The following is a 25,320-nucleotide window of genomic DNA, read 5'->3' as shown; positions in this document are numbered from 1 at the left end:
GTGGGGGCTGTTGATAATGGGGGAGGCGGTGCACGTGCAGGATATGTGGGAGATCTCTGTACTTTTTGCTCAGTTTTGCTGCGAACCTAAAACTGCTCTGAAAGATAGCTTATTTAAAAGGAGAAAAAAGGTACCTCAACGTGGAAACATTTTCCTAATACTGCAAAGATCAGTCACAAAACAGTTAAATGCACCAGATTATATACGTGGCCACGAACTGTTTGCTTTTTTTCTTTTTAGTCTTTCTTAACCTCAGAATCTCATTTCTTTAAAATTCTTTTAGACTGAAAAAAAAACCCCTCTTGGTTTCTCTTTCATCATCCTTGCTGGATCTACTTTCAATTCACTCGTGTGTCTATAAAAAACAGACTCCTCATTGTAAACATTTGAGTCATAAATGCAGGAAATAACTTCAATAGGATGCAACATGCAAATCAGAATTTTGTCAGTAAAATTCCAACGTCTACATTTACTCCTAGCAGAAATCTTCGAGCCCAGAAAGTCAGAGAAGGATTTTAACATCCCGGACATGAGAGGCTGTCCCTGGGGAGAAAATCGAGGCCAAACTCTGTGTGAGCGCACGAAGCCACATTTATAAATAGTTCAGTGCCCAAGAAAGTGTTGTCGGTAGCAACTGGGAAGCCAGTTGTCCAAGAGAAAACATTTTCATGGGTAAGATTGTGGTCAGCCAGGGAGCTATCACGTGCTTCGAGTTGGCATAAATAGATGTGATATCTGAATACTTTTGTTAACAAGACACAAACGAACACTTATGTTTAAGGCCACCTCGCCGAGGCGGGCTAACAGGATACAAGAGATATCGCCGCTTGGGGTTTGAAATTGGCAAAATTCTTCTTTTAGGTCCAAGTAGATACAAAGCTCTTCCATTAATCGTATGTGATCCAGGGTTTGCAACAAACAAACTCCAAAATCTCCAAAAAAAGAGTGGCAGAACAGAAGAGCCTTTTAATTTGTAAAAATATATGAATAAGCCTGTGCCGTGAACAAAAAAACGGAATGTCCGACGAATCCTTCCTACTCTCGGCATCTGAGCTATTTTTAAAGTTCCAAAGTAGACACAGTTTACAGTCCTTGAAATAGGGCTCTTGTTCTGAAGACTCTGCATATGTAATTAATAACAGCTTGAAACCATTTATATACCACCGTCTGAGCCCAAATACTAAATATGCACGGCCTTCAATTTTGTCAAATGCAAGAAAGACACATGATCAAGGTACGGTGACGAGCAATTTTTCCAGACCCTAAGTGGGGGTTTCATTGACCATGTGAGCCACACCAAGAGGACACTATGTTCTTGCACTTTCCAAAATGAAGCTATATGGCCAGGTAGGAAAAGGGAGAATGATATTCACATTCCTGGCGAGTCACAAGGCCCTCCTCCAACATCTCACCATCACCCGGATCAATTAACAAAGCCCGTTTTGTTCGGAGGATGAATGAGGACGCCTTTCTTCTCTGCATGTTATTAAAACTTGAAAGCGATGGCTTGCTGCCATCGATGACGCCTATTGGGTTCCAATCGCCCAGCGTTCGAATCTGCCTCACTAGCCATAATCCACCCAACTCAACATGGGTCATCTTGACGTGGCGGGATATTCAGCAAGTCGGAAGTTTTTATCACGAAGGCTTTTCTACCATCATGGAGCAAATAAAGGCTCTTTGTAGCAAGAGCTGAAAACACAACATGAGACCTTTCTTCACACGGTAAGAATTGATCGATAATTCACTGAGCGAACCAGAGTTTATTTTTTTAAAAGCAGGATAACACCAAAGGACTATGTAGTAATCCATATTCATTGCAAAAATAATTACTGGAACCTTCAAAACATCAAATGAATAAGCAAAATCAACGGTTATGACTATAGTTTTCAACCAATATACAGATTTTCATTCCAGCTCTAGGTCTGATTTCCATATAATATTATTCACATGCAATCTCTGTGCCTCTTTATTATCAGAACGGGGACTCCTGAAAGTCGAACCCGGTTTTGTCCTGGTTTCAAAGATGACACAGCCGCTAACCGAGAACTCTGGTTTGCTGTTTCTGAGTCCTAGGAATCAGGTCTTCCGATGTTATATGACAAATTGCATTTTGGAAAAATACGACTCCAGATTCCTTGGAAAAGTCCAGGTTCCCCAAGCTTTTCAGCACCATGGTACCCAGACATGCCCCATCACGCCTTCCCTCGTCTTCTCAAACATGCCACCGGGAACCCCAAAGGGGCCCCGCTTTAAGAGTTCCATCTAGAGATTTTAAGAAACATGCTAAACCCAAATAAAGGCAGTGGATGAAAGGATCCATTACTTTTTCTGTTAAGAAAAATAAAAATGTGAGAACGCATCAGCAGACAGGAAAATGATACCAGTCATATGGTTAAGGAAGATTGTTCTATAAACCTTCCTTTCAAAATTATGTCCGAAGGTGGTTAAGACCAAAAGGAGGTCATAAAACTGTTAATACAAACAATTCCTCTAGGAGAAAATAGCCATTCACGAAAGCGGCTGAGGATCTGGTACAAAGAACCGAGGGAAAGCCGACCCATGATAAGAGCCAGCCCGGTACTTCCAGCATGCCTTCACGACCTTGTGGATGTGTATCCGGTGGGTGTGAATAGCCCCTCCTTGTACTCAAAAATGAATTAAGAAATTAAAGTGAATTTGTGTGCTAAGGAAAAGTCTGCAATTACAGAATCCGAGAACCCAGCCCTTAGTCTATAAGGCAAGATTTCTGTCATCAGAAGTGGGAACAGATAGATACAAAAGTAGGCACTAAGGGCTGGTTCAGCCATATTCGGGCCAGAACAGTCTCTAAAATAAGGCAACCCGTGGCTTCTCAGTTTGAGACCACCCCCGGAAAGGCCCCGTGAGGCAAGAAAAGAAGCCAGCCAATGGCCAATCACCAGAGGATACTGAGAAGGGGCAACAATCACAGTGAGACGGGATGACGGGGGGTCACGGGTGGGCAGGAAACCCCTGAACCAGCCCTCGAGGTGAACGTCTTTGCATGGCCTGTGGATGGCTCCAAGCAGCAATTTCTGGGGTTCGGAGGGGTGTTACTCTTGCAGTATTTTCCCCCCAAAAGAAGACATGAAGGTGGAGCCTGGCGGGAGATGAGACCACCAAGGTGGACCCCTCCGCCAGGGCCGGGGCTGGGTGAGAGTCGGGAAGGACGTTCCGCAGCACACGGCTCCCTCCGGGTCTGGCCGAGTCTTACAAACGCTTGTAGGTGCCCAGGAGAGCTTTGCAGTTGGGACAGTAGTGATCCACGTCCTGCAGGGCGTCCACACAAAAGGGGATGAAGCAGCAGCCCGCTATGCACCTGCAAGGAAAAAAACAGCCCCACACGGAGCACGTCACTGACCGCAGCCGTCTGGATGGTGGCCGCCCAAAAGAGGGTGGCGGACATCCTGACCCCCAGAACCTATGCCTGTGACCTTATTTGGAAAAAGAGTCTTTGCAGACGTGACTAAGGATCTCAAGATGAGATCGTACTGGACGATCCCGGTGGGCTCCCTAAACCTGATGACTGATGTCCTCGTAAGAAGAGGAGGGGACACACAGAGAGACAGGGAGGGACAAAGGCCATGGGAAGATGGAGGCAGAGACTGCAGAGATGCAGCCACAAGCCAAGGACGGCTTGGACCACAAGACGCTGCAAGAGCGAGGAAGGATTCTGCCTTAGAGCCTTCGGAGGGCGCGTGGACTTTTGTTTTGGACTTCTTGCCCCCAGAATTTCAAAAGAATAAATTTCTATTGTCTTACGCCACCAGGTTGGTGGCAATTTGCTACGGCAACTGTAAGAAACTGGTACTCCAACCAACGCCAAGGCTGCTCCCACAGACGGACTATCCTGGGTGTATTTTCAAATCTTGGGTCATCTGGGCATCTTTCAAAAGTCTGAGATTGGGGCTGGTGAAGTCCTTTTGTAAAGGGCCACAGAGGACATATTTTGGGCTCCACGGGCCGTGTTCTGCCGTTGGAGCAGGAGAGCGGCCACAGCAAATCCGGAAGCAAATGGTGCGATGTGTTCCCGTAAAACTTAAGATGGGCTCATTCGGCGCCTGGGCTGTTGTCTGCTGATCTCTATCTTAAAAGGATCGCCTTTCCATATGGAGGTTGCTTCCTCCAGCAACAGCCAAAGAAAGCTCCCCAAATAGCATCTCTTAATCTCCGTCATCATCCTCAGCACACACAGGCACGACCTTCCTACAGCCCCTGGTATAATAAGAAAGAACATTTGGTCTTTGTTCCTGGTCCCTGGCACGGAGCTCGGAAACCCTTGGAATTTCCTGAGAGACGGGAGTGTCTTCCGGTATTCCTAACAAACCCCTTTCAACCACACCTGGGTTTATGCTAATGAGGCAACCAGGTAGCTTCCAGGATGGGGCTGCTCACCAGAAAGACCAAGTGATGGGAGGGTTAGAACTTCCAGCCCCAACTGCAGACCTCTGGGGAGCGGAAGGCGGCTGGGGAGTGCGTTATGAAAACTCTTGAACGACCACCCCTGGAGGGCTGCTGGGGGGGTGAAGGCATCCACGTGCCAGGAGCGGGGTGCACCCCAACTCCACCGGAACAGAAGCTCCTGCCCTTGAGACCCTTCTGGACCTCGCCCAGGGGACCCCTGCATCTAGCTGTTCATTTGCATCCAGTCAATGTAAGTAAAATGCCCTTCTGAGTTCTATGAGCTGTTCTAGCAAATAACCAGACCAGAAGAGGGGGGAGGGGGACCCCCAATTTATAGCCGGTCGGGCAGAAATACAGGTGGCCCAAGACGTGCAACCGGTGTCTAAAGAGGGGGCCTGAGCTCTTAACTGTGCGGGACGTGCTAACTCTTGGGAGTTAATGTCAGCACTGAACTGAGCCACTGGACGCCCAGCCGGTGTTCTCTGACTGGTGTCAGAGGAGACCCCACAGCCTTACAAGCAATGTTTGCCAAAAATGTAGTTAAAAATCAACATTTTACAGGAAGACATTGGTTTGCTAAAGCGGAATTGGGAAACACGCCGCTGCAGAAGTGACCTTGTGAAAGAAATTTCCTCCTGCTGCCTAAGCGTCCACGAGTTCAAAGGGGCAGCCGGTCCATCAAGAAAGATTCCTGACCTGCAGCTGACGCGCGCAGGCGCCGCTCCAAACAGCACCACACACCCACGACTTCCCCTATCCTCAACAACCCCCCGAGGTGGGCATTATTACCCCCAGTTTACAGATGAGGAAACTGGAGCACAGAGAGGTGAAGTCACTCGCCCATAGTCACACAGCCAAGGGAGGCAGAATTTGAACCCACAGGACTACATTTAAGGAAGAAAAAGGGAAGAGGGAACAGAAAAGCTGCCTCAATTTGAAAGCCAGATCAGCAGAGGCCAACCCTCGACAGAAGTTTCCCTTCTGTCTTTCCCTGATTTCAAAGAGAAAAATTAGTTTTAATATGAATGTCCGAAGGCAATGAGCTTTGTTTAGCATTTTCTGTCTGGGGAGTGAAAATGACAGCCATCAAGGGGGTCCCAAGAGGAGGTCAGGGAACCAGAAGCTAAGAAACGTGTTCGATCTCCTTTCTTCCCCAAGGAACCGTGTCCTCAAGGAGGCTCGGAGCCTCTCTTCAAAATCAGGAAGAGAAAGGTCGTTCCTTCTCAACCTGAGTCACCAGCAGATGATGAGGAGCGAGCCCACTGCACAAGAAGCAAGCGCTCTCGAAAAGAAACACAGAAACACCGTCTCCTTCAAGGAAGAAAACGGAGGCCCTGTGGTTTCCGAGAGGCTCCACGGCCGTGAAGGAGGCCGCCTCTGTCCATTCGGGGAAAAGAAATTAAACTGTGTCTTTCCTCAACTTCCTCCCAGAACAGAAAAACTCTTATCTCTGGCGATATAACACCCTTGGCGCAGACATAAATATTGACACACTCTCCTCATGAGGGCAACAGGGAAAATACCCGAGGTCATAAAAAGATGAGAAGTTCTGAAGAGATGACTATGAAGTATTTTAATGTACGGACTGTGCAAAGCTTCTCTCAGAGGCGGGCAAACATTATTATTGAGGTCATGAAATTCTAGAAGAAAAAGAAATCCTTGGGAGGCTCAGCCCACAGAGAGACGAGCAGCTGCTCTGCTGGTCTCCACAGGCAGGGAGTGGTTTGAGCAGACGAGCAAGAAGAAAGGACGCGTGGGACAGTGGCTTCCAGGCCCGGATACGCTCAGGAGCAGCGGTTCTCAACTGAGGATGATTTCTGGTTAGAACAATGTGGGAGGGATCCAGTAAATAGAGGCCAAGGATGCCGCTCAACATCCTACAGGGCACAGGACGGCCCCCCGCAACACAGAAGCTCGTGCTGCCGTTGAGAAATCCCACAGGAGAGGACAGTAAGAGAGCCCGGGGCCCGAGTGGACCCCAGACTTACCCGAGCAGGCACAGGCTCCCGCAGGAAAGCCAGGTGAGGGCACCGGCGGTATAGGACAGCTGCGTCACGATCATCTTGTTGCAGGAAGGACAACACATCTGGACGGGGCGGTCGAAAAACGAGACGGGCTGCTGGACGTAGACCGTCTGCACGGCAACTGAGGGGAGCGAGAGGACCAAGGACAGGCGGATCAGTAAACGAGGAAAACATCCATGAGACGACAAAAAGGCACAAGCGGGGGTCTCGACAGGTATTTGCACACCCGTGTTCCTAGGAACCCTCCTCCTGAGATCCAACAGGTGGGAGCTATTCAAGTGTCCATCGACGGAGGAGCCCAATGTGGTCTATCCTTACATACGAAAATGGAATATTATCCAGCCTTACAAACACCCGCCACCATGTGGATGAACCTGGGGGACGCGGTGTAAGTGAAATGCGCCGGGCACAAAAGGACAGCTCGTGTACGAGTCCACATATACGAGGCACCCAGAACAGTCACATTCACAGAGACAGAGTAGACGGGTGGCTGCCAGGGGCTGGGGAGGGGGTGGCGGAGTTACTGTCTAATGGGGACGGAGCTTTAGTTTCGCCAGATGAACAAGTTCTGGCAATGGATGGTGGCGACGGCTGTGTGACAATGAGAATGTACACTCCAAAACGCTTTAAGAGGAGAAGTTTCATGTTACGTGTATTTTATAAAAAATAAAAACAAGTTGGGGTGGGGAGAAAAATGACACAAAGGGAAAAAGAGAAAGCAGTGGCAGATTTCCAGAACTATGGCTTCAGGGGCCCTCAAAAGCTCCACACCCGAGATGGGGAGAGACCGCGTGTTCCTGGAGGAGGCGTGTGGCTCAGCCACGCCAGCATTTCAATCTCGACTGACCCTGGACTCACGTGGGGAGCTTAGTGGGAATGCAGATTCCCAGGCCCTGCCCCCAAGGCAGTCTCATTCAGCAAGTCTGGGGAGGGGTCCTCAAGCTGCTTTTTAAGCTCCCTGAGTGCTTCTTCAAAGGGGGTCCACCGACAGCAATTTCAGAAACAGCAATGTGATGGCTTTCCGCCTCAATTCTCTTCCTCCGCACGTCAGCGGTTGCAGGGGCTGGGGGAGGGGGAAATGGGGAATGACACTAACGGGTCCGGGGTTTCTTTCTGGGGGGATGGAGACGTTCTGGAATTAGAGCTCATGGCTGCACAACTCTGTGAATATAGTAAAACCACTGAATCGTATATCCTTTAAAAGAGTGAACTTGATGGTAAGGGAATTATAGCTCAAAAAAGCTGTTGGTTAAAAAATGGAAGGAACGGAGTCGTTGCTAGGATTAAATGAGATAAGGATGGCAAAGAACCTCACAGCGGGCCTGGTACAGAGTGAACCGCGAGCGACAATTCCCTCTGTTCACAGGGGGCTCCTTAGAAACTCTTACACCCGGGGACGAGGCTGCAGTTTACCGAGCTGAGGAACATGGACCCGGCTCTTTAAGACAAGTCGGGCGGCCGTGTCGATACACGAAATGAGCACATAAAATCATGCTAAAAACAGAAAACTATGTGAAAACATGCACAGGCATTCACAATCATCAGACGTCAATCATCATGATTCAGGTCACAAAGCCCTCACAGTCCAGCATGCTCTTTCTGTTTTTTGGCAAAGTTGTTTAAGCTCATATTTCTGTCAATGCGACTTCCTTCTGTTCCTTTTTTAGGGGTGTTGGAATGCCATTTCTATCATCCACGAATTAGGAGAAATTAACTATTGCCCAGAGCTAACTGAACCTAATACTCCTAGAAAGACCTTCTAGAAACGCAGTAGTGAAGCATGCTTTAGCACTTACGCGTAAATTTTATTGTGTTTTTTTTGGTACGAGAATGAGTTATTTATGGATCAGAGCGTGCTCTGAAATAGTCTAAAATCATCATCTGGTCTTCTCCCATCTCAAGGGTCAAAGTTACTAGAGCACAGTGACGACATTAGTGCCCATTTATCAAGTGATGACTCAGAGGCCTTTCTGCAACCTTCACAACCCACTGAGGGACCTGACGAGCACCGGTTTACAGACGGGGAAACTGAGGCACCAGGAGGGTGGGTGGACCCAGGCCGTCTGACTCCCGGCCCACTCGCTGAGCCGTGGTTTCCACCTGAGCTGCTGGTGATGGTGAAGCCACTGCACACCTGGGCACACCTGGGCAGCAGGAAATCCCAAAGGGCGAGGTCACGAAGAAGCTGCTGGGGGGTAGGGGGCCACCTGTGCGAACGGTGGGCTGGGGCTCACCCGGTCCTCCCAAGGGGCTGTCTCCTCTCCCTCTTCTTCTCCAGCCCCGGCCTCAGGCACGGGCTCTCCCGCCAGACCTCAGCAGGAAGGGTAGGGGCCCTTAAAAGCCAATTCTCCTTCCCAAATTCCTCTGGGATAGTTGGCTGTACCTCTGTGATAAGTGCCCACAGCTGTACTTTATTAGGAAAAGCCATGGGCCTCGCCAACGTGGAACCTAAGACTGCACGTGAAATTTCAGGATAAAGGGGAAAGCTGGACTTCAGGCAGAGCCACCGTGGTCCCTCTCTTCATTCTCCTGGGGTCCCCAAGGCCAGGGCGCTAAGGGGGACCTGCGCGGGGGGGAGGTGTCGCACGTACTTGCATTGGCGTTAGGGACCGGCACTGGCTGGGTGTAGTAGGCAGGCGGATTCATGCCCTTCCCATCCGGGCCCGTCACCAGCCCCGTGGTGGGCCCAGGCACCGGGGCCGGGGGCGTGGGGAAGTAGCTGTGAACGCCCACTGTCTCTTCATACGACGGGGGCGCCGTTGGCACCGAGGAAGGCCCAGCGGACGCCTGGTAGGATCCTGGAGCAGACATTTTACCTAAAGCAAAACCAGAAGAGACCAGATCAGAAACTCAGTGGACATCTCTCTCTCTCTCTCTTTTCCACTCTGATCTTTAATTCTCCACCTGACAACCAGAAAATCTGAGGAAATGAGTCGCGTCCAGCCTTGTCCAAAAGCCGGAAGGGGAGTTAACGTCCCTTCGAGGTGCAAGAATTGTCACCTTAACGAGGGATTCCCTAGATGGAGAGAAAAGGTAAATAACAGCGACCGAAAAAGCGCCAAAGCTGAGAAAATCTCAAAGGGTGCACATCCGCCAAATTTAAGCAGAAGTCTTTGCATTTGAATCCAACGCCCAAACGCGTCTTTCACACCCAGCGTTCTTGCTCGTTTCTTTCTAACTGCTGGTCTCACTAATGGTGTTTCAGGGGACAGAAAAGACAATGGCTTTCAAAACGCAACCACAAACTATCAGAATTAACAGCAAAACAAGCCAGACGCCTAAAAAAGCTCCCCGTCAACCACGCCATTTACATAAAGTTCAGAAACAGGCAAAACGAATCACGGGCCCCAAGTCGGAAAGTGGTCCCCCTGGGAGGCGGAGCAGAGTCTGGGAGGGGGCGGGAGGGGGTCTTCTGGGGGGGCTGCTCACGTCCTCTTTCTTCATCTGGGGGCTGGTGACATGGGTACATTCACTCTGTGACAACTCGAGCTGCACAAGAAGACGTGCGCCCTGTTCTGGACGTTATGTTATAGTTTTTTTAAAAAGTAAACACACGCATCAGTTCCCATTCTGAAAACTGAGTACCAGGCAGCCAGGCACACATTTCCTTTCGTGAGGGCAGAGAAAGCGTCCCCGCCCCACCCCGACGGAGCTGATGCCCGCCTAGAATTACACCTCCTGCGCCCGGGCTGCGTTCCTGTCTGAAGTCCTGCGCGCAGCAGCCCCAGGGCAGCTGCAGAGGACACAGTCCGTCCTTTGTGCGGCTGTGTTTTTCCAATGGGGCAGGGCTCAGGCTGCGTTAGAAGAGCCATTCAAATCGGTCCCAGGAGAAAGGAGGAAATGAGCCGGGAGGGCAGCGTGCCACGGTCCGGGGGCTCCGACCGGCCTGCGCCCCTTCCCACGCATTCGGCCCCGTCTTCTAGAACCCGTGGGAGGCAGAGGCAGCCATGAACTCTGCTTCGGGGAGAAGGGGGGACCCTTCCAGGAAGCTCCGCCTTTAAGCCGAGCCTGAAAGGAGATTTCCCCAGGGGAAGAGATAAAAAGGCATTTCGAAGTGGAAAAAGAGGCATGGGAAAGTGGACACGTGTAAAACAAAGTCAATAAAGAAAGCGAGGCAGGTTGCGGCCAGTTTCTAGAAAATTCTGAAACTCCTCTGGAGGTGTCTGGACTTTACTCTAGAAGCCTGTGGCTGTCTGATGGAACTTTCTGGAAGGACGGAAATGTCCTCTATCTGGGCTGCCTAATACGGTCGCCAGCAGCCACACAAGGCTGCTGAACACTTGAAAAGCGGCTAGTGTGGCTGAGGAACTGAATTTTGAAGTCATTATTTAAGTTTAAGAAATTTAAATTTAAAATTGAATCCCCAACTTAATTATTAGAAAACTTTTCTGTAAGTCTGGGACATCTCGGGTATGTGAATCCACTTTTTCAACAGCAAATTTAATGAACTCTGAATCGAGAGCAAATGTTTTTGATAAAATTTTAGCATCCAATTTGCAATATGACGGCAATGTAAAATATACCCTGGCTTTCAAAAATTTTTCTTCTTCTTCTTCTTCTTTTTTTTTTTTTTTTTTTTGGCTGAGGAAGATATTCACCCTGAGCTTCTATCCATGCCAATCTTCCTCTTTTTTCTTTTTTTTAGTATGTGGGCTGCCAGCACAGCATGGCAGCTAACAGATAAGTAGTGTAGGTCCACACCCAGGAACCAAAGGTGGGCCACAGAAGCAGAGCACGCTCAACTTAACCACTAGGCCACCAGGGCTGGCCCTCAAAAACTATTTAAGAGACTAACGTGAAATATCTCCTTCATAATTTTGTTATATTGACTGTATGTTGAAACGAGAAAATTTTAGATAGAGTTAAATAAAACATATTGTTAAAATCCATTTCACCTGTTTCTCTTTACTTTTTAAAACACAGCTGCTAAAAAACTTCAAATTACCTATGTGGCTTGCTTTCTGGTTCTACAGCAATGCTATGGAGCAATGGGAGCCATGGAAGGTTATAGAGAGAGGAAAAGTCCAACCCTAGAAAGGGCAGATGAAGCAGAAAGTCTGGAAGAGAAGCAAGAAGGTGGAGGGGACAGGGGCCTTCACACAAGACTCCAGAGGAGGGTTAACAAGACCACAGGACATCTCTGCGAAAACAAGTTCAGGGTTTAAAAATGAGAACGACTGTGAAAAGCGGTCAGGGTGTGTTGCCAGTTTCCTCTGACACACAGGAACAGAAGCACAGACGGAGGAGGGAAGACACAGCACAAACGCCAGCCCCCGGACTCTGCTTCACCAGGCTCAGCCCGAGTCGGCTGATGTTCCCTCCCAGCCGGCCCCAAGGACCCCCACATCTGCTCCTGGCGGGGTCCGGCTCACGGAGACTCCAGCCCGGGGAGCACGGCCTCGGTGCCGGGCAGTCAGGACATCCAGGTTGACCGTCAAGGATGCGCCATTCCTTCCCATCTCAGGGAAGGCAGACCCGGGGCCGCCCACAAAATTTATTTATCAAACTGAGTCACAGAAAAACCCACAAGAGCAGAAAACACCCGAAAGCCTAAAAGAGCACTGCTTGCCGGGGGGAAAAGGTCTCAGGGTGCCCCACATTGTGCAAAGAGTTTGGGCCAAACCGCTGGGAGGCAATGATGCAACGGAGGAACGCAACTTCTCTCCTGCACAACCATCGCCTCCCTCCTCCAGGAGTGAAGAAACGCGCCCCGGCCGTGGCGTCACCAAGCGGGACCGTGCAGGTGTGCGGGTGGGGTGGCCTTCTCTCCCTGACATCTAGAGGAAGGGAGGGCCTGAGTTCCCGGTCTGGAAATTACAGCCTGGGGCCCCGTGCACTGACCAGACACCATCTTTCTTATGGTCACAGCCCACTTTCCGGAACCTCAGGCCCGCCTCTGGGGAACGCCACCTTTGGATCCAACAGACACAGAAACATGCTTCTAATTCTGAAAAGAGCAAGAGCAACAGGCCAGAATCGTAAAAAAAATAAATAAATAACCAGCTGGTCTGCAAGCTTTCTAAATAAATTCCACCGCCTTCCTTTCCCCAGGCCCCAGGCCAGGAAATGCCACTCCAGCCAGGCCCGGTTCTGTTTCGCCCCCGACCCCACTTCTCTTTAATTTGGCTTCCCCGCCCGGGGGGCAGGGGCCCACCCAGCCACCCAGCCACCCACCCTTCCAGAAAGGATTCGCTCAACTTGCCTGCACCCATCCTCATCACCTCAACGTGAAACGCTTATGAGCAACAACCAGTCTCTCACTCCAACACACACACACACAGACATATTCACACACACACACAGAGACATCATATACACAGGCGCACAAAGACACATTCACATACAGACAACACACACACACATTCACACAAACATATTCATACACACACACACAGACACTATACACAAACATACACACAGGCACACACAGACACATTCACATACAGACAACACACACCCCCATTCACACAGACATACTCACACACACACACATTCACACATATTCACACACACAGACATCACACACATCCACACACACACAGACAGAGAAACATACAAACACAGTCACACACAGACACCCGCTCCGCCGCCACCAGAGAGCTCTCCGTCACCCCAGATCAGGCCCTGGGTGCTAAGGTGCCAGCACAATCACATCTTCTGGAACAAACTGGAAAGCATCTCCGAGTCTAACAGAACAGCAAACCACGGCTTCGCCCCGTGAAAGCACAGCCTTGAGAACCCCTCTGGGGGCCTGGGGGCCGGGCGGTCTCGGGGAGCCCAGGTTGCCGTGGTGACAGGGAGCTTTGTGGGGGGAAATAAAAGAACAAACAAGGGGGCCTCCTGCCTCCCTCCCGCACTGTTTAACTTTGTTATTAAGGCCCTGAGGGTGGCTCTTCTCGACTGTCCATTTAAAAGAACGTATTGAAGGCGATTCTCGACCCACCTTCCACCCCCCACAGAAATCAAGAAAACGCTAAGACTGCCGAGTGCTGTCTCCACCATCTTGGAAGGACTCTCTCGTTAGCTACTTCCAAACCCAGAGAGGCCTTCCAAACGCCTTTTTCAAACGTGGAAAATGGGACCAGGGCTGGCCTCGTGGGCGTGGGAGCTGAGCCACCCCCCAGGGCCCTGCACCCAGGGGTGCCCTGCTCACTGGAATGCTCCGTGCCGCCATCTTGAAATTCTGAACCCTTCAGGAACAAGGGCCCCCCTTTCCTATGCTGCTTTGGGGTCAAATATGTAGCCGAATGGGACCGCTGCTCACAGAAAAGGAAACACATGGAGAAAAGGAAAACCTGGCACATGGAGATGCATTTCTGATGCAACAACTCGGCTTGGGCTTGGAAACTGGCTCATGACCAACTGCATGAGCCTGGCCCCCACTTTCTCAGCTCTAAACAGGCCACTTGGAATTTTGGGGGCCCCCAGCTGAAAATTTCCCATCTTCCACGTCCCAAGAAATTCTCTCACATGGGCGGGGAGGGGTGTACGGAGATTTCTTCCTAGGCTACAGGAATGAGTCTGGGCGAGGCGCATTCACCCAACCCGGGTACACAACAGGATTTCTCAGTCTTGTTTTCATTACCGCTGCCTCCCCATCATCTTCCCAACCACCCCCCCCCACCTGCCAAGGAGAAAAATTAAATTACATCTAAATTTAATTCATTTAAATATAATTTGATTTCTGCCTAGCGAGAGAAATTAAATACTAAGAAATAAGACTTCATTAGGTTGGCTCAAGTTTGGGAGGGCCGCACATCACTGTAATATCTCAGACTTTTTTTTGCATCTCTCTCCTCCCCTGAGAACTGATTTTCGCTCCCTCGGGTCCCCAGTGAGAATGCGGTGTGGACGGAGGTATTCGGGCACAGCGAGCTTTCCAAATCGCCAGCATTTGGTCATTCAGTATTTCTAAGATGCATCCCTCTTTTCTCGCCGTCATAAAGGCAAAGCAACCCAACGCACTTGAACCTTTTACTGACCACGTCCTGGTGCCCCCGACATCCGTGTATTCTTTTCCAGGCACGACCAGCCCTCTCACGCCTTAACCTCATGAGCCACAACCGAGGGATGTGGGCAGGGTGAGGGTCACCAGTCAGGGTCACTCCCCCCGCTGTACTGGGGCTGAGCAGGGCTGGGCCGGCTGGCGTCCACTTCCTCCTGCACCAGTCACTCCCGTGTCCTCACCCCGGGAAGAAAGTGAAGGGTAAGGGGCACCAGATCACTAGGCTCTTCAAACCTGACTTTGGCATCTTCGAGGCCAGCAGTTTTGGCCTGAGCGAATCTTCTTCTCTCTACTCTGCACCCCCATCCCAGATCACAACTGCATTAGAATGAACCGTAACAGGCGGGCTCCTATTTACTGCCACGGGCTCTGTAATTCACCCCTTACACGCATCATCCCGTGGAATGCCCACACCCCCGAGTCAGGAATTATTGTCATCATTTTCCCAATGTACCAACAAAAAAACCGGGGCACCCAGAGAGGTTAAGCCACTTGTCCAAAGTCACACAGATGCAGTGGCAGGGCTGGGGTTGGAAGCCACGCCCATCGGACTCCGGAGCTCTTGAGAACTCACCAAAAGCCCTCCCAGGCTGGGAGATTCAGATGCAGTCAGCAGTTGCACACCTTGCCCCCAAACAAAGTGCGAAAAGAAAATAGACTCTCAGTGGAAGCAATATAATTGAACGCCTCGCAAGAAGTCACCTCTTTCTCTTTGCCCTCCAAACGCGCATAAAAAGACGCATTTACTGCCGACTTTCACACCACACGCCCAAGACAAGATGGAGAAGTCCCAGCCTCTTACGGATTCCAGCTAATTTTGTCCAACTAATTTTGTTTTGCAATTCAAAATGAGCTGCTTCTTCAGTAAGGATCAGGGGCCAGGATCTTAATGATCAACCAAAGGTAGATTTCCACGAAGCTCTTCTTTCTCATTTTTGGGGAAACAAACGATGAGGTGGGAGACCTCAGAATCTCTCAAATGCAACTGTGTCCAAAGTTGCAGATTTAAAGCGACAGTGTGGTGCGCGATGTCTCGGCACCTGCTACGACATTCTGGGAGCAATGGCAGCTTCTCTGGCCAAGCGAGTCTCAGAGCAGCTCAACCTCCGCTTTTTTGCGTCCCTGTGGAAAGAGGAGGAAAGAGCCCTCGAAGTCCTGAAGAGAAGTCATACCCTCGGGTCCAGCGATCTTCGCGCCCTGAACCGGTATTAGCGAACTGGTCCTGAAACCTCGAGACGTGGGAGTAAACCACCCCAGGGACCTTGATTTCAGCAACAGGTGTGCTCCTAAAAAATGCAGCCTCAATAGGCTTAGAATTCCCTGAAACACCCCGGGGGGAGCCACCGTTCCAGGCGCTCGCTCCTTCTGGGTCCGCACCGGCGTTCCCTCGCGTGCTGCCCAGAATCCCAAGTTCGACGGGCAGGGTCTGAGGCTAGAGGACGTCCGGAGATGGCCGGCCGACCTGACCTATCACTGCTAGGTGGGCTCCCAGACACCCCAGGATGAACCTCAAAAATACACTAAGCGACAGAAGCCAGACAGAAAAGGCCAAACGTAGAACGATTCCTTTATACGAAAGGTCCAGAACAGGTCAATCCACAGAGACAGAAAGCAAATTAGTGGTGGCCAGGGGTTGGGGGGAGAGTGAGGATTAACGGGGACGGGGTTTCCCTTTGGGGTGATGAAAACGTTTAGGAACTAGACAGAGGCAATGGTTGCACCACACTGTGAATATCCTACACGCGGCTTGAACATGGTTCATTCAAGATCTGTGAGCTTTACCTCAATAAAAAGAAAAACACAGGCATTCCTGGAAATCTCTAGTCTCCATGTCACAAGCCGAGGCCAGTCAGAGCTCAACCCACCCCCATTTACCTAAAATCAAGACCACGGGGGTTGGTCTGACACCCCTCCAACCTGCACCCCACTAGAGTGACCGAAGGTCCTGGGTTGCCCAGGATGGAGGGGGCTCCCAGGACCCAGTGGACCCCCCAACTCCCCGCCCTCTCACTTCACCTCCCAGCACCATCGCAAATCTTCCCTGTGTCTGTAGTTCTGCTTAGAAGTCCCAAACATGCCCCCCGGGCATGCTCTTTCCTCTTTGCCCTCTCACCTACCATATCCCAGCGTGCAGGTCACCTCCTCCAAGAAGCTCTCCCTGGCCTTTCCCAGGGAGAATTAATCCCCCCAAACCTCTCTACACAGCTCAGAAATCAACGGTGCAGGGTCTGGAGCCAGACCGCCTGTGGTCACATCCAGGCTCCCCCACGCCCCATGGCATCAATCTGGTGCCTCGGTTTTCCCATCTGTAAAAGGGACACAAGGGTAGTTTCTTAGGGTTCAAATGAGGGAGGATTAAATGAACCCCCTTGTGAAAAGGAACCAAAGCAACGAGGGACACAGGAGCTCTCAGTACGTGTTAGCTGTTCTTCATACGTGTTTCTCTGCCAAACTTGTCACTTTTCTTTCTTTATCTGTCTTCCTGGTCAGTCTGTGAGCCCTACAAGGGCGAGGGTTGAAATCTATGAAAATTTGCATCCACAGAACCTAGAACTAGGCTCAAAACCTCACAGGCGCTTCTCAGGGTGACCCAGTGTTCCGGTCTGTCCGGGATGGAGGGGTTTCCCCAGATGCAGGATTTTGGAGCTTCCACCAGGAAAAGTCCCAGGCAAACCGGGACAGGCTGGTCACCCAGATCCTTCAACAGCTGTTTGTAGAAAACAAGACTCAGGTGTAAAGAGGACATGCCAAGGCCAGCTTGGATGGCATCGACGTTAGGAAGCAGACGTGAGAAAACTAAGTCTTTAAAGGAAGATGTTTATGCAAGGATAAGCCGCAGTAACACACGGTCTCGCAGTTCAGCTCGAGGTAACACGAGGGTTTGACCAAAGCGTGGCCAAACGTGCTCCAGAATTGGAATCACTTAATTGGGTCTGGACCCCTCGTTTCCTGCGGGATTCCTGCGGGGAGCGGTGTTTCTCAACAGGGCACCCTGGGATGACCCTGCAGCAGGACAGCAAGCGAAGATGCGGGTAGAAAGAACTTGAAAAGGGAAGTGTGGAGGTGTGCAGACACAAACAAGATAAAACCAGAAAAAAAAGAAAGCCCCCATCTCCAAACCCCATGATGGGTCCATTTTTCCTCCGGAATGCAAGTTTCTGATGCTGCCTGCACCCCTACACTGCAGAAGGCACCCCAGGTTTGGTTGACATCCGCTCCCGGTTCTGGTCGGGGTTTCGGAGGAGAGTTAAGGAGAGAGGCACTTTCGGAGACCACGTCATCATTCCACACGTGCTCCTCGCTGCCTCCACCCCAAACTCAGACACACCTGTCACTCCACGTTCGTTAGCCGGTCCTTGGGGTGGCTCTAAAGCCACTTGCTCAATATGGAGGGTGTGCCATCTGTCCTCCAGAAATGACCCACTGTCTTTTTTCACGGGTGTCAAGAAAATTCACAGGCTCTAACTAGCTTGTACCCCGAGATGCCAGAAAGGTCAGCAACTCCCACTGACCCGTGTGCACAGGAAAGCGGGAGAGTTCACACCTCTGCCATCCTCAGGCTTGTTTACAACCAGCAAGGCAGATGGGGGCCTTAGGAGCCTCGGGTCGTTTTTCCTTCCCACCCCATCCCCTTCTGGTGAAATGACCAACAGGCAGGCAGGCAGGGCCCAAAGGGAAAAGAGAGGAAGGGCACAGAGACAGAATGCCCAACGCTGCAAATTCTCCTTGAACAACTGTACGAGACACGAAGGGCTTCACAGCAGAATCCAATGAGGAAGTGACCTGGTGGGGAAACTGATGCCACAGCCTCTGAGCTCAGAGACGTCACAGGTGGGACGTCTCTGCCTGGTGCCCAAGATGCTACCACACGTGGGATTTTCAGCAACACCCACTTGAGTTCCCCTGCCATTTACAAGAGTGGGTGAGCACGGCTCATCTCTCGGGACAGCAGGAATGGCGTGGCCCTCGGCCTGGCCTGCTGAATACCCAACAGTTATTCCGACAAACGAGAAGACACGGAAGAAAGCGAGCAGGCGGGGCACGGAGCAGGGACTGGAGAGAAAACTAAGATGATGGAATTTTAAGGCAAGTCGAATGTCTAAGAGCAGAAACTCTGGGACCAAGCTTCCTCAGTTCAAAGCCCGACTCTGCCACTTCTAGGCTGTGTGAACTTGGGTGAGTTGCTTCACTTCTCTTGGTTTCCTCATCTGGAAAATGGGCTAATAACAGTACCTATACCTCAGAGGCTTGTGTGATAATAAAGCGAGTAGATGCGCTCAGAACACTGGGTTCCTCGAAAAGCATGAATTGTTGTACTTCCAGAGAAGCAGTGTAAGGCCCAGAAGAGAGTCACTTGACCAGAGTGACACAGGTTTCATTGCCAAGAGGCAGGAGGACGCCATCACACCTTGGGCTCCCGTTCTGGGGCCACTACCCCCATAGCTTCACAGGTAGACATTCACATCTTTGTCTAAATCCCCTGCAGTCTGACGCTCCCACTCCTACCCCGTGTGGAAGACAGAATAATGCCCCCTAAACTGGTCCTAATCCCCAGGACCTGTGAATATGTGACCTTAAACGGCAAAAGGGACTTCGCAGCTGTGATTAAGTTAAGGCCCTGCAGATGGGGAGGTGATCCTGGGTTATCCAGGTGGGCCCCATCTAAGCACAGGGGTCCTTGTAAGAGGGAGGCAGGAGGGCCCGAGAAGAGAGAACATGCTACGATACTGGCTTTGAAGATGGGGGAAGAGGCTGTGAGCCAAGAACTGCAGGTGGAAAAGGCGAGCAAAGGGACTGGCCCCTGGACGCCCGGAGGAACGCAGCACCTTAACTTTAACCCAGTGATGCCCGTGCTGGACTTTGACCTCCAGAACCGTAAAATAATCAGTTTGGGTTATTTTAGCCACTGAGTCTGTGGTAGCTTGTTACGGCAGCCACAGGGAACCAACACCTCCCACCTTGTGACGGCCCAGACCCCAACTGGCCGTGCAGATTCTCCAGGGGGCTCTCCCCATTCCCACGGGGGGCCCCAGTCCCTGCACTGCGGCCCCCCAGCAGAGACCTGAGCCCTTCAGCCTCCCACCCTAGTCCCCAGGCATCTCTCTGCCTGCCCTTGGCTCAGAAGGAGCCCTTCTCTGGCTCTACTTTCATTTTAACCCCATGAGTGTGGCCATCCCGGCACGCCCTGCAGTCTCCAGGGGACTCTGCTCCAACCAGGTCCCTCCCCACCAATCCTGCCTCTCGACCGGCCCCTCTCCTGAGATCTCTAAGGGGGTTCATGTCTTCCCTTGATAAGGTATAAAAACAAAGCACCCCTCTTCCCTCAGCCCCGGTCCTCAGCCCCTCCAGCTCCCTGCTTCTCTCTCACGTCCAGAGATCACCCCCCAGGGCCGGCCTCCTTCCTCCCCCAGCCATGACCCCTCCAAGCCCACTTCCTGTTTCCCGTCCTCCTCTCCTCGGGAAGGACTTCCTCGTTCGGCCCGGCCCTGCACCTCCCTGTCCTTCAGGGGCTGCTTCCTCCCCATCAGCCCTTCCACGCCAGGTCCTCAGGGACTCGCGGGTGTGCACTTAGTCCCCGTGGTGCCCCCACACCTGTCAAGCTGACCACGGCCCACCCCTGGACTGCTCCCCCGGGTCTTCACATCCGAAAGGATGCTCATCTCTCTCGGAAGCAGGGAGATGCAACTAAGACGACGCACAGACGGACAGCGAAGTTTGATATCATCAGCGACAAGTCATGTGGACACCACACCCTTGCTGACACGATTGTGTGAAAAGGCTACTTTTTTGTTCCCCAAAACCCCCGACCTCAGGCTCATCATGAGAAAACATCAGACAAACCCAGAATGGACGACTTTCTACGGGGGACCAAGCCAGTTCTCCTCAAAACTGCCAACATCACGGAAAACAAGGAAAGTCCAAGAAACCGTCACAGAGCAGAAGCGAATGAGACGTTAACAACCAAATACAAGGTAGGATCCTGGACTGGATGTTGGAACAGAATCCGGGGGAAAAACTGGTGACACCCAAATAAAGTCTGGAGTTTGGTTAACAGTAAGGTACCAACGTCAGTTTCCTAGTTGTAAGGTACCAATGTCAGTTTCCAGTTTCCTAGCTCCTGACCATGTAAGATGTTAACAGCGGGGGAAGCTGGACAGAGTATACAGGACTTCCCTACTAACTTTACAACTTTTCTGTAAATCTGAAACTATTCTAAAGTCAAAGGTTTGTGTTTTTAAAAAACCCACAACTGATACCAAGATATTTTTCACCCATCGTTAGATTTGCCATTTTCCACCCTGGCAAAGAAGAAAATGTTCGGTAGCACATGCAGCTGGCCTGGGTGTGGATGTCACCCAGAGCTGGCGGGAAGGTAAACTGAGGCTCACGAAATGGAAGCACGTACCAAACTTTAACATGCATGAGTCCTTGGACCCAGCAAGTCCACGTCTAGGAATCGAGAGATGACCCTGTGCATAGGTGACGTGACCCATGATGAGGCACAGGGTTATTCACCTCGATGCTGCTAGAAACCACCTAATCATCCATCGGCAGGGAACTGGGCCACCACTTATGCCGTGTCCAAACAAGGGAAAGGCAGGCAACCATCAAAACAGAAGAAGGAAGAGTTTTATGGGCAGAAGCGCAATTATCTCTGAGATATAACTGCCAGGAAAAGGCCCAAACAGTATTTATAGCAGGCCATCATCTGTGGATAAAGAAGGCGGAGAGACATATTTTCTTATATAATATGCATAAAGTGTCTCCAAAAGGATACACAAGAAACTGGCAACAGTGGCTGCCTGTAAACGGGGGAGGAAGGTGGGCTGGGGCCTGCAGTGAACCAACACTTTCCACTCTTACATCCTTGCTGGTCTTTCGTAGGTTGAGCCATAGCAATAAGACACGATCAAAAAATTAGATTAGGAAAATTAAATACAGGCTTCCACCACTCTCTGAAATTTCACTTTACGCTGCACCTCTTTCACCAAAGACCTACAATAGTATCTGTTTTGGATCACCAAAAGCAATCCCAAGAGGATTTTCACTTTCATGAAAAAAGGCAAAAATAGCATTCAGCCTTTGCTTTGCGGCGACCTGAGCAGTCGAGCGCGCGGCTGTATTTCAAGCTTTCCACGTCACCCACACATCAGCCACGGCTGATGACGAACCCTGACCTTTGACTTGGAGGCAGCAGACACAGAAGGGGTTGACGCTAGTGACCTGTCTGCCCTGATGAGACGTTAACAGATGACCCCCTTCCTCTCTCTCTTGCACCACAATCTCCTCTACCTCCCACCACCCCCACCTCTGATGACTCAGCCTAGGGCGCCACCACCACGAGCACCACCTCTTGCCTTCCAGCATGCTCGCTGGCTTCCCCATTCTGGTAAGCAAAACTACACTGTGCACACATTATTTCTTTCCTTTGCTTTTCTTTTTTTTTTATTGGGGAAGATTAGCCCTGAACTAACATCTGCTGCCAATCCTCCTCTTTTTGCTGAGGAAGATTGGCCCTGAGCTAACATTCGTGCCCATCTTCCTCTACTTTATATGTGGGACACCTACCACAGCATGGCTTGCCAAGCGGTTCCATGTTCACACCCGGGATCCGAACCGGCGAACCCTGGGCCGCGGAAGCGGAACGTGCGCACTTAACCGCTGCGCCACTGGGCCGGCCCCACATTATTTCTACTTTCTGTAGGCTGTGTATTTATCACATCACTCCTGCCTTCACTGTCTGTTAGTGTGATTTTAGGTGTCCTGTTTTATTTGTATGATTTGGTAGGCTATGTTTTGGGTCCGGGAATCCTCAAAAATTTTTCCCATATATAATTCCTTCTTTCCTTTATGCCATTTCACCTCACAAAGTTTCAGAGGAACGCCCTACTTTTGGATGGCGGGGGAAAAAATCTCATAAATTAAATAAACTATACTTATGAATTATATTTACTAAATTTATAATTTTATAATTAACTAATTATAACTTACTATAATTAATTATAACATCTTTATAATTAAGTAAATTAAAATCAATTTAAAATTTAATTTAATGTAAAATAAAATAAATCTCTTATTTTTCATGGGAAAAAAAAACCTTCTCTACAAACCCTCCCCAGGGTGGCCTCCCACGTCCTCCCGCCTCTGGGTGAAATGACATCGTCATCGCCCTTTGTCCCCTGAACTGTGTCTCCCATCCTGCCCAGCACCTGGCCCTCGGCCCCTCCCTGAGTGTTTGCAGAGTGACTAAAGTTTCTAATTACTTCCGTTTGGTGAGAAGACAGGGCACTCCACCATTCCCGCTATGTCATCCCCGAATTCATACCAACAACACCCTGTTTACCGACATCAAGCTCTCTTCGCATTTTGTGCTATGATCCATTTTTCACCCGGGAGGTTCCGAAGGCTGATGGTGGACGGAGGTTTGGGGGGACATGGACCCTCCCTCACCCACCTTAAGGAACCCATTTGGGGAGGCAAAGTGAAGCAATGTGGGGAGACATGGGAGCAGACACAAACAGGAAACTGAGTCCAGGTTCTAAGGCCACTGGAGGGTCTCGGGGACACAGGCGAGGGCAGAACAGGACATGCAGGGGGATAGCGTGACCAAGCACTCAGAAGCAGGCTCACCTGTGTCCTGTGGGGAGACCAACGGCGGCTGGCCAGAAGAGTGGGGTCGGGTTACAGGACCCATCACAGCACCAAGAGCCTGGGCCTGGGGTGGGCACCAGGCTGGACCTTTTGGGGACAGACCCCACACAAGGGTTCTGTTCAATTAACCAGCAGCCCAAGAGCGACTGGGAAACCCCCAAAAGCATTCAACTCCTGCCAAGAAGGAAGAGTTCACATTCTAAAAATAAGCCCAAAATCTAGAATACCAGGCGAAACCGACCACCGCAGAAGCCACGACAGCTCCCCATGAATACAAACACTCATGAAAGGCCCCCGGCCCACAGCCGAGGGGGTCCTCTCCCCAGACCACGTCTGAACACAAGGAAAACTCCAGTCTCACGACTTCTGGTGTTTCTTCACTCCAATCGATGGTCTCTTTCAACATCCCTCCCCAAAAAGTATCTTAACCATTTTCTAAAATCAGTCCCATATTTCTCTCCACCTTCTTAAAGTCTAAAAAAAAAATAAATAAATCGGAAAATGCTTGTGTCGGCTTCTTGTGGTTCCGTGCTATCCCCGGCTGCCGACAGTCCGACCTGGGGCTGCTGGAAGCCCCCACTCACCCATCACTGGCTGCGTCACAGCTTCCGAGGACGCGGAAACCAGCGTCCGGTATGTAAGAGCTCCGTGTAAAGTAGGAGTTCCTCCCTCTCCTCAGTCCTGGCTCTATTCCAGATCACTGCAGGTATTGTAACTGTCACGTCTTTGAAAACTACAGAAAACGACAGTCTGGCCTTTAGCAAGACTTAGGGATAAAGTGAGAAAAGGGTGGTAAACACTACCTACGGCGTTCATTTAAAGCCCGCCCCAGGTCCTCTGACCCATCCCACACCTTCCAGCCCTCGAGGACAGACGCTGTCCTGGTGCATCCTGATTGCTTCCTGTCTGCAAGTCTGATTCTGACTCCCTAACTGGACCACATCATCCTCCTCCAGGAAGCGCTGAGCTCTCCGTCTCTCTGGATTCCCCACAGGGCTTTGGGAAAGCTACGCACACAGCATCTCCTTGCAGAGCACAGGTTTCGTGCACAAAGCTGACATATCTATCTCCTATCCAAGGGGGATCACCACAGCACGAGCTCTTTAAAAGTGCGTATTTTTTTAAGTAAGGAAGAAAAGACAAATCTTCCTTACAGAAGAATTCCAAAGGACAGGCGTAGATTCTCCCGCCTGCAGGAGGAGGAGTTAACCTCCACCCTCCCTCTCCTGGCTCTGGGCTGGATTTAGCGTCTTGCTTTTAAAGAACAGGCTATGAAAAAAGAAACAGTAACTCTACAATGGAAAAACCTAGCAACCACCACCAGTAATCTAGAGAAGAAGGCTGATGTCATTCGCGATGCCATGGGGATTTCATCTGCCCCCGGTGGGATGTGATGAGAAGGGAACCTCTCCTCTGTGGGCTTCTGCCCCAGAACCATAACCCCTGCGTCATCATGAGAAAAACATCAGACAAACCCAATTTGAGGGAAATTCTACAAAATCTCTGACAGGTACTCCTCAAAAATGGTCTTGAAAAACAAGAAAAGACTGAGAAACAGGGACCAACCAAAGAAGCCTGGGAGATGGGGCGATTAAATGCCACGTGGTACCCAGGATGGGGTCTTGGAACAGAAAAAAGGACATTAGTGGAAAAAATGATGAACTCCAAATAAAGTCTGGAGTTTGGTTAATAGTGAGGTCCAACAGCAGTTTCTCAGTTTGACAAATGTTCTGTGTTGATGGTGTAATATTTTAGCAGCGGGCGGAGGGATTTACAGGCCCCCCCCCCCCCAGCTCTACTAACTTTGCAACTTTCTTGCAAATCTAAAATTAAACTATAAGGTGAACTGGAATAGGCTGGCCTCACCCAAAGGCATTCCAGTTCAATTTTAAAAACCCAACATTTTTTAAAAGGCGAGCTTTTTTTAAGGAAGTATTTTTTTTTAAGTGTGTTTTGGTTAAATGCCAAAGATTAAGCGGAGGCGGGGGTGATGATCACGGTTTCTAAGATGTCTAATCAGGGAGATAAAAAAAAAAGAGAGAGAGAGAGAGAGAGAGAAAGTGATCTCAAAATTTAAGCAAACGGGTCAGCCTTCAAGTTTACAGAAACTCCCAAACTCCTCCCAGCTGACCACTCATGGATGCCCAGCCCCAAACCTCCTCTCCCTAAAGATGTAAATTTCCGAACTCACAAAGTGGTTTCCACCACATGCAT

At 50.4% G+C, this 25,320-nt stretch overlaps 1 protein-coding gene across 11 annotated transcripts in view; it reads right to left on the bottom strand.

Annotated features, from left to right (window-relative positions):
• Nucleotides 1-1,743: 1,743 nt before the first annotated feature.
• LITAF (lipopolysaccharide induced TNF factor) overlaps nt 1,744-25,320 on the bottom strand; it is a 35,798-nt gene continuing 12,221 nt past the window's right edge. For 5 of the 11 annotated variants that reach the window (XM_070230550.1, XM_023655003.2, XM_070230554.1 and 2 more), the window contains exons 2-4: nt 9,041-9,265; nt 6,414-6,570; nt 1,744-3,340 (exon numbers count right to left, since the gene is read on the bottom strand). In XM_070230550.1, coding sequence (XP_070086651.1) covers nt 3,232-3,340; nt 6,414-6,570; nt 9,041-9,265 — 491 coding nt within the window. In that variant the 3' untranslated portion in view covers nt 1,744-3,231. 11 annotated transcript variants of the gene reach the window in all.

This window comes from Equus caballus, chromosome 13 (genome assembly GCF_041296265.1).
Source record: "Equus caballus isolate H_3958 breed thoroughbred chromosome 13, TB-T2T, whole genome shotgun sequence".
In the NCBI taxonomy this organism is placed as follows: domain Eukaryota; kingdom Metazoa; phylum Chordata; class Mammalia; order Perissodactyla; family Equidae; genus Equus; species Equus caballus.
This window is presented reverse-complemented; position numbering and strand designations above follow the sequence as displayed.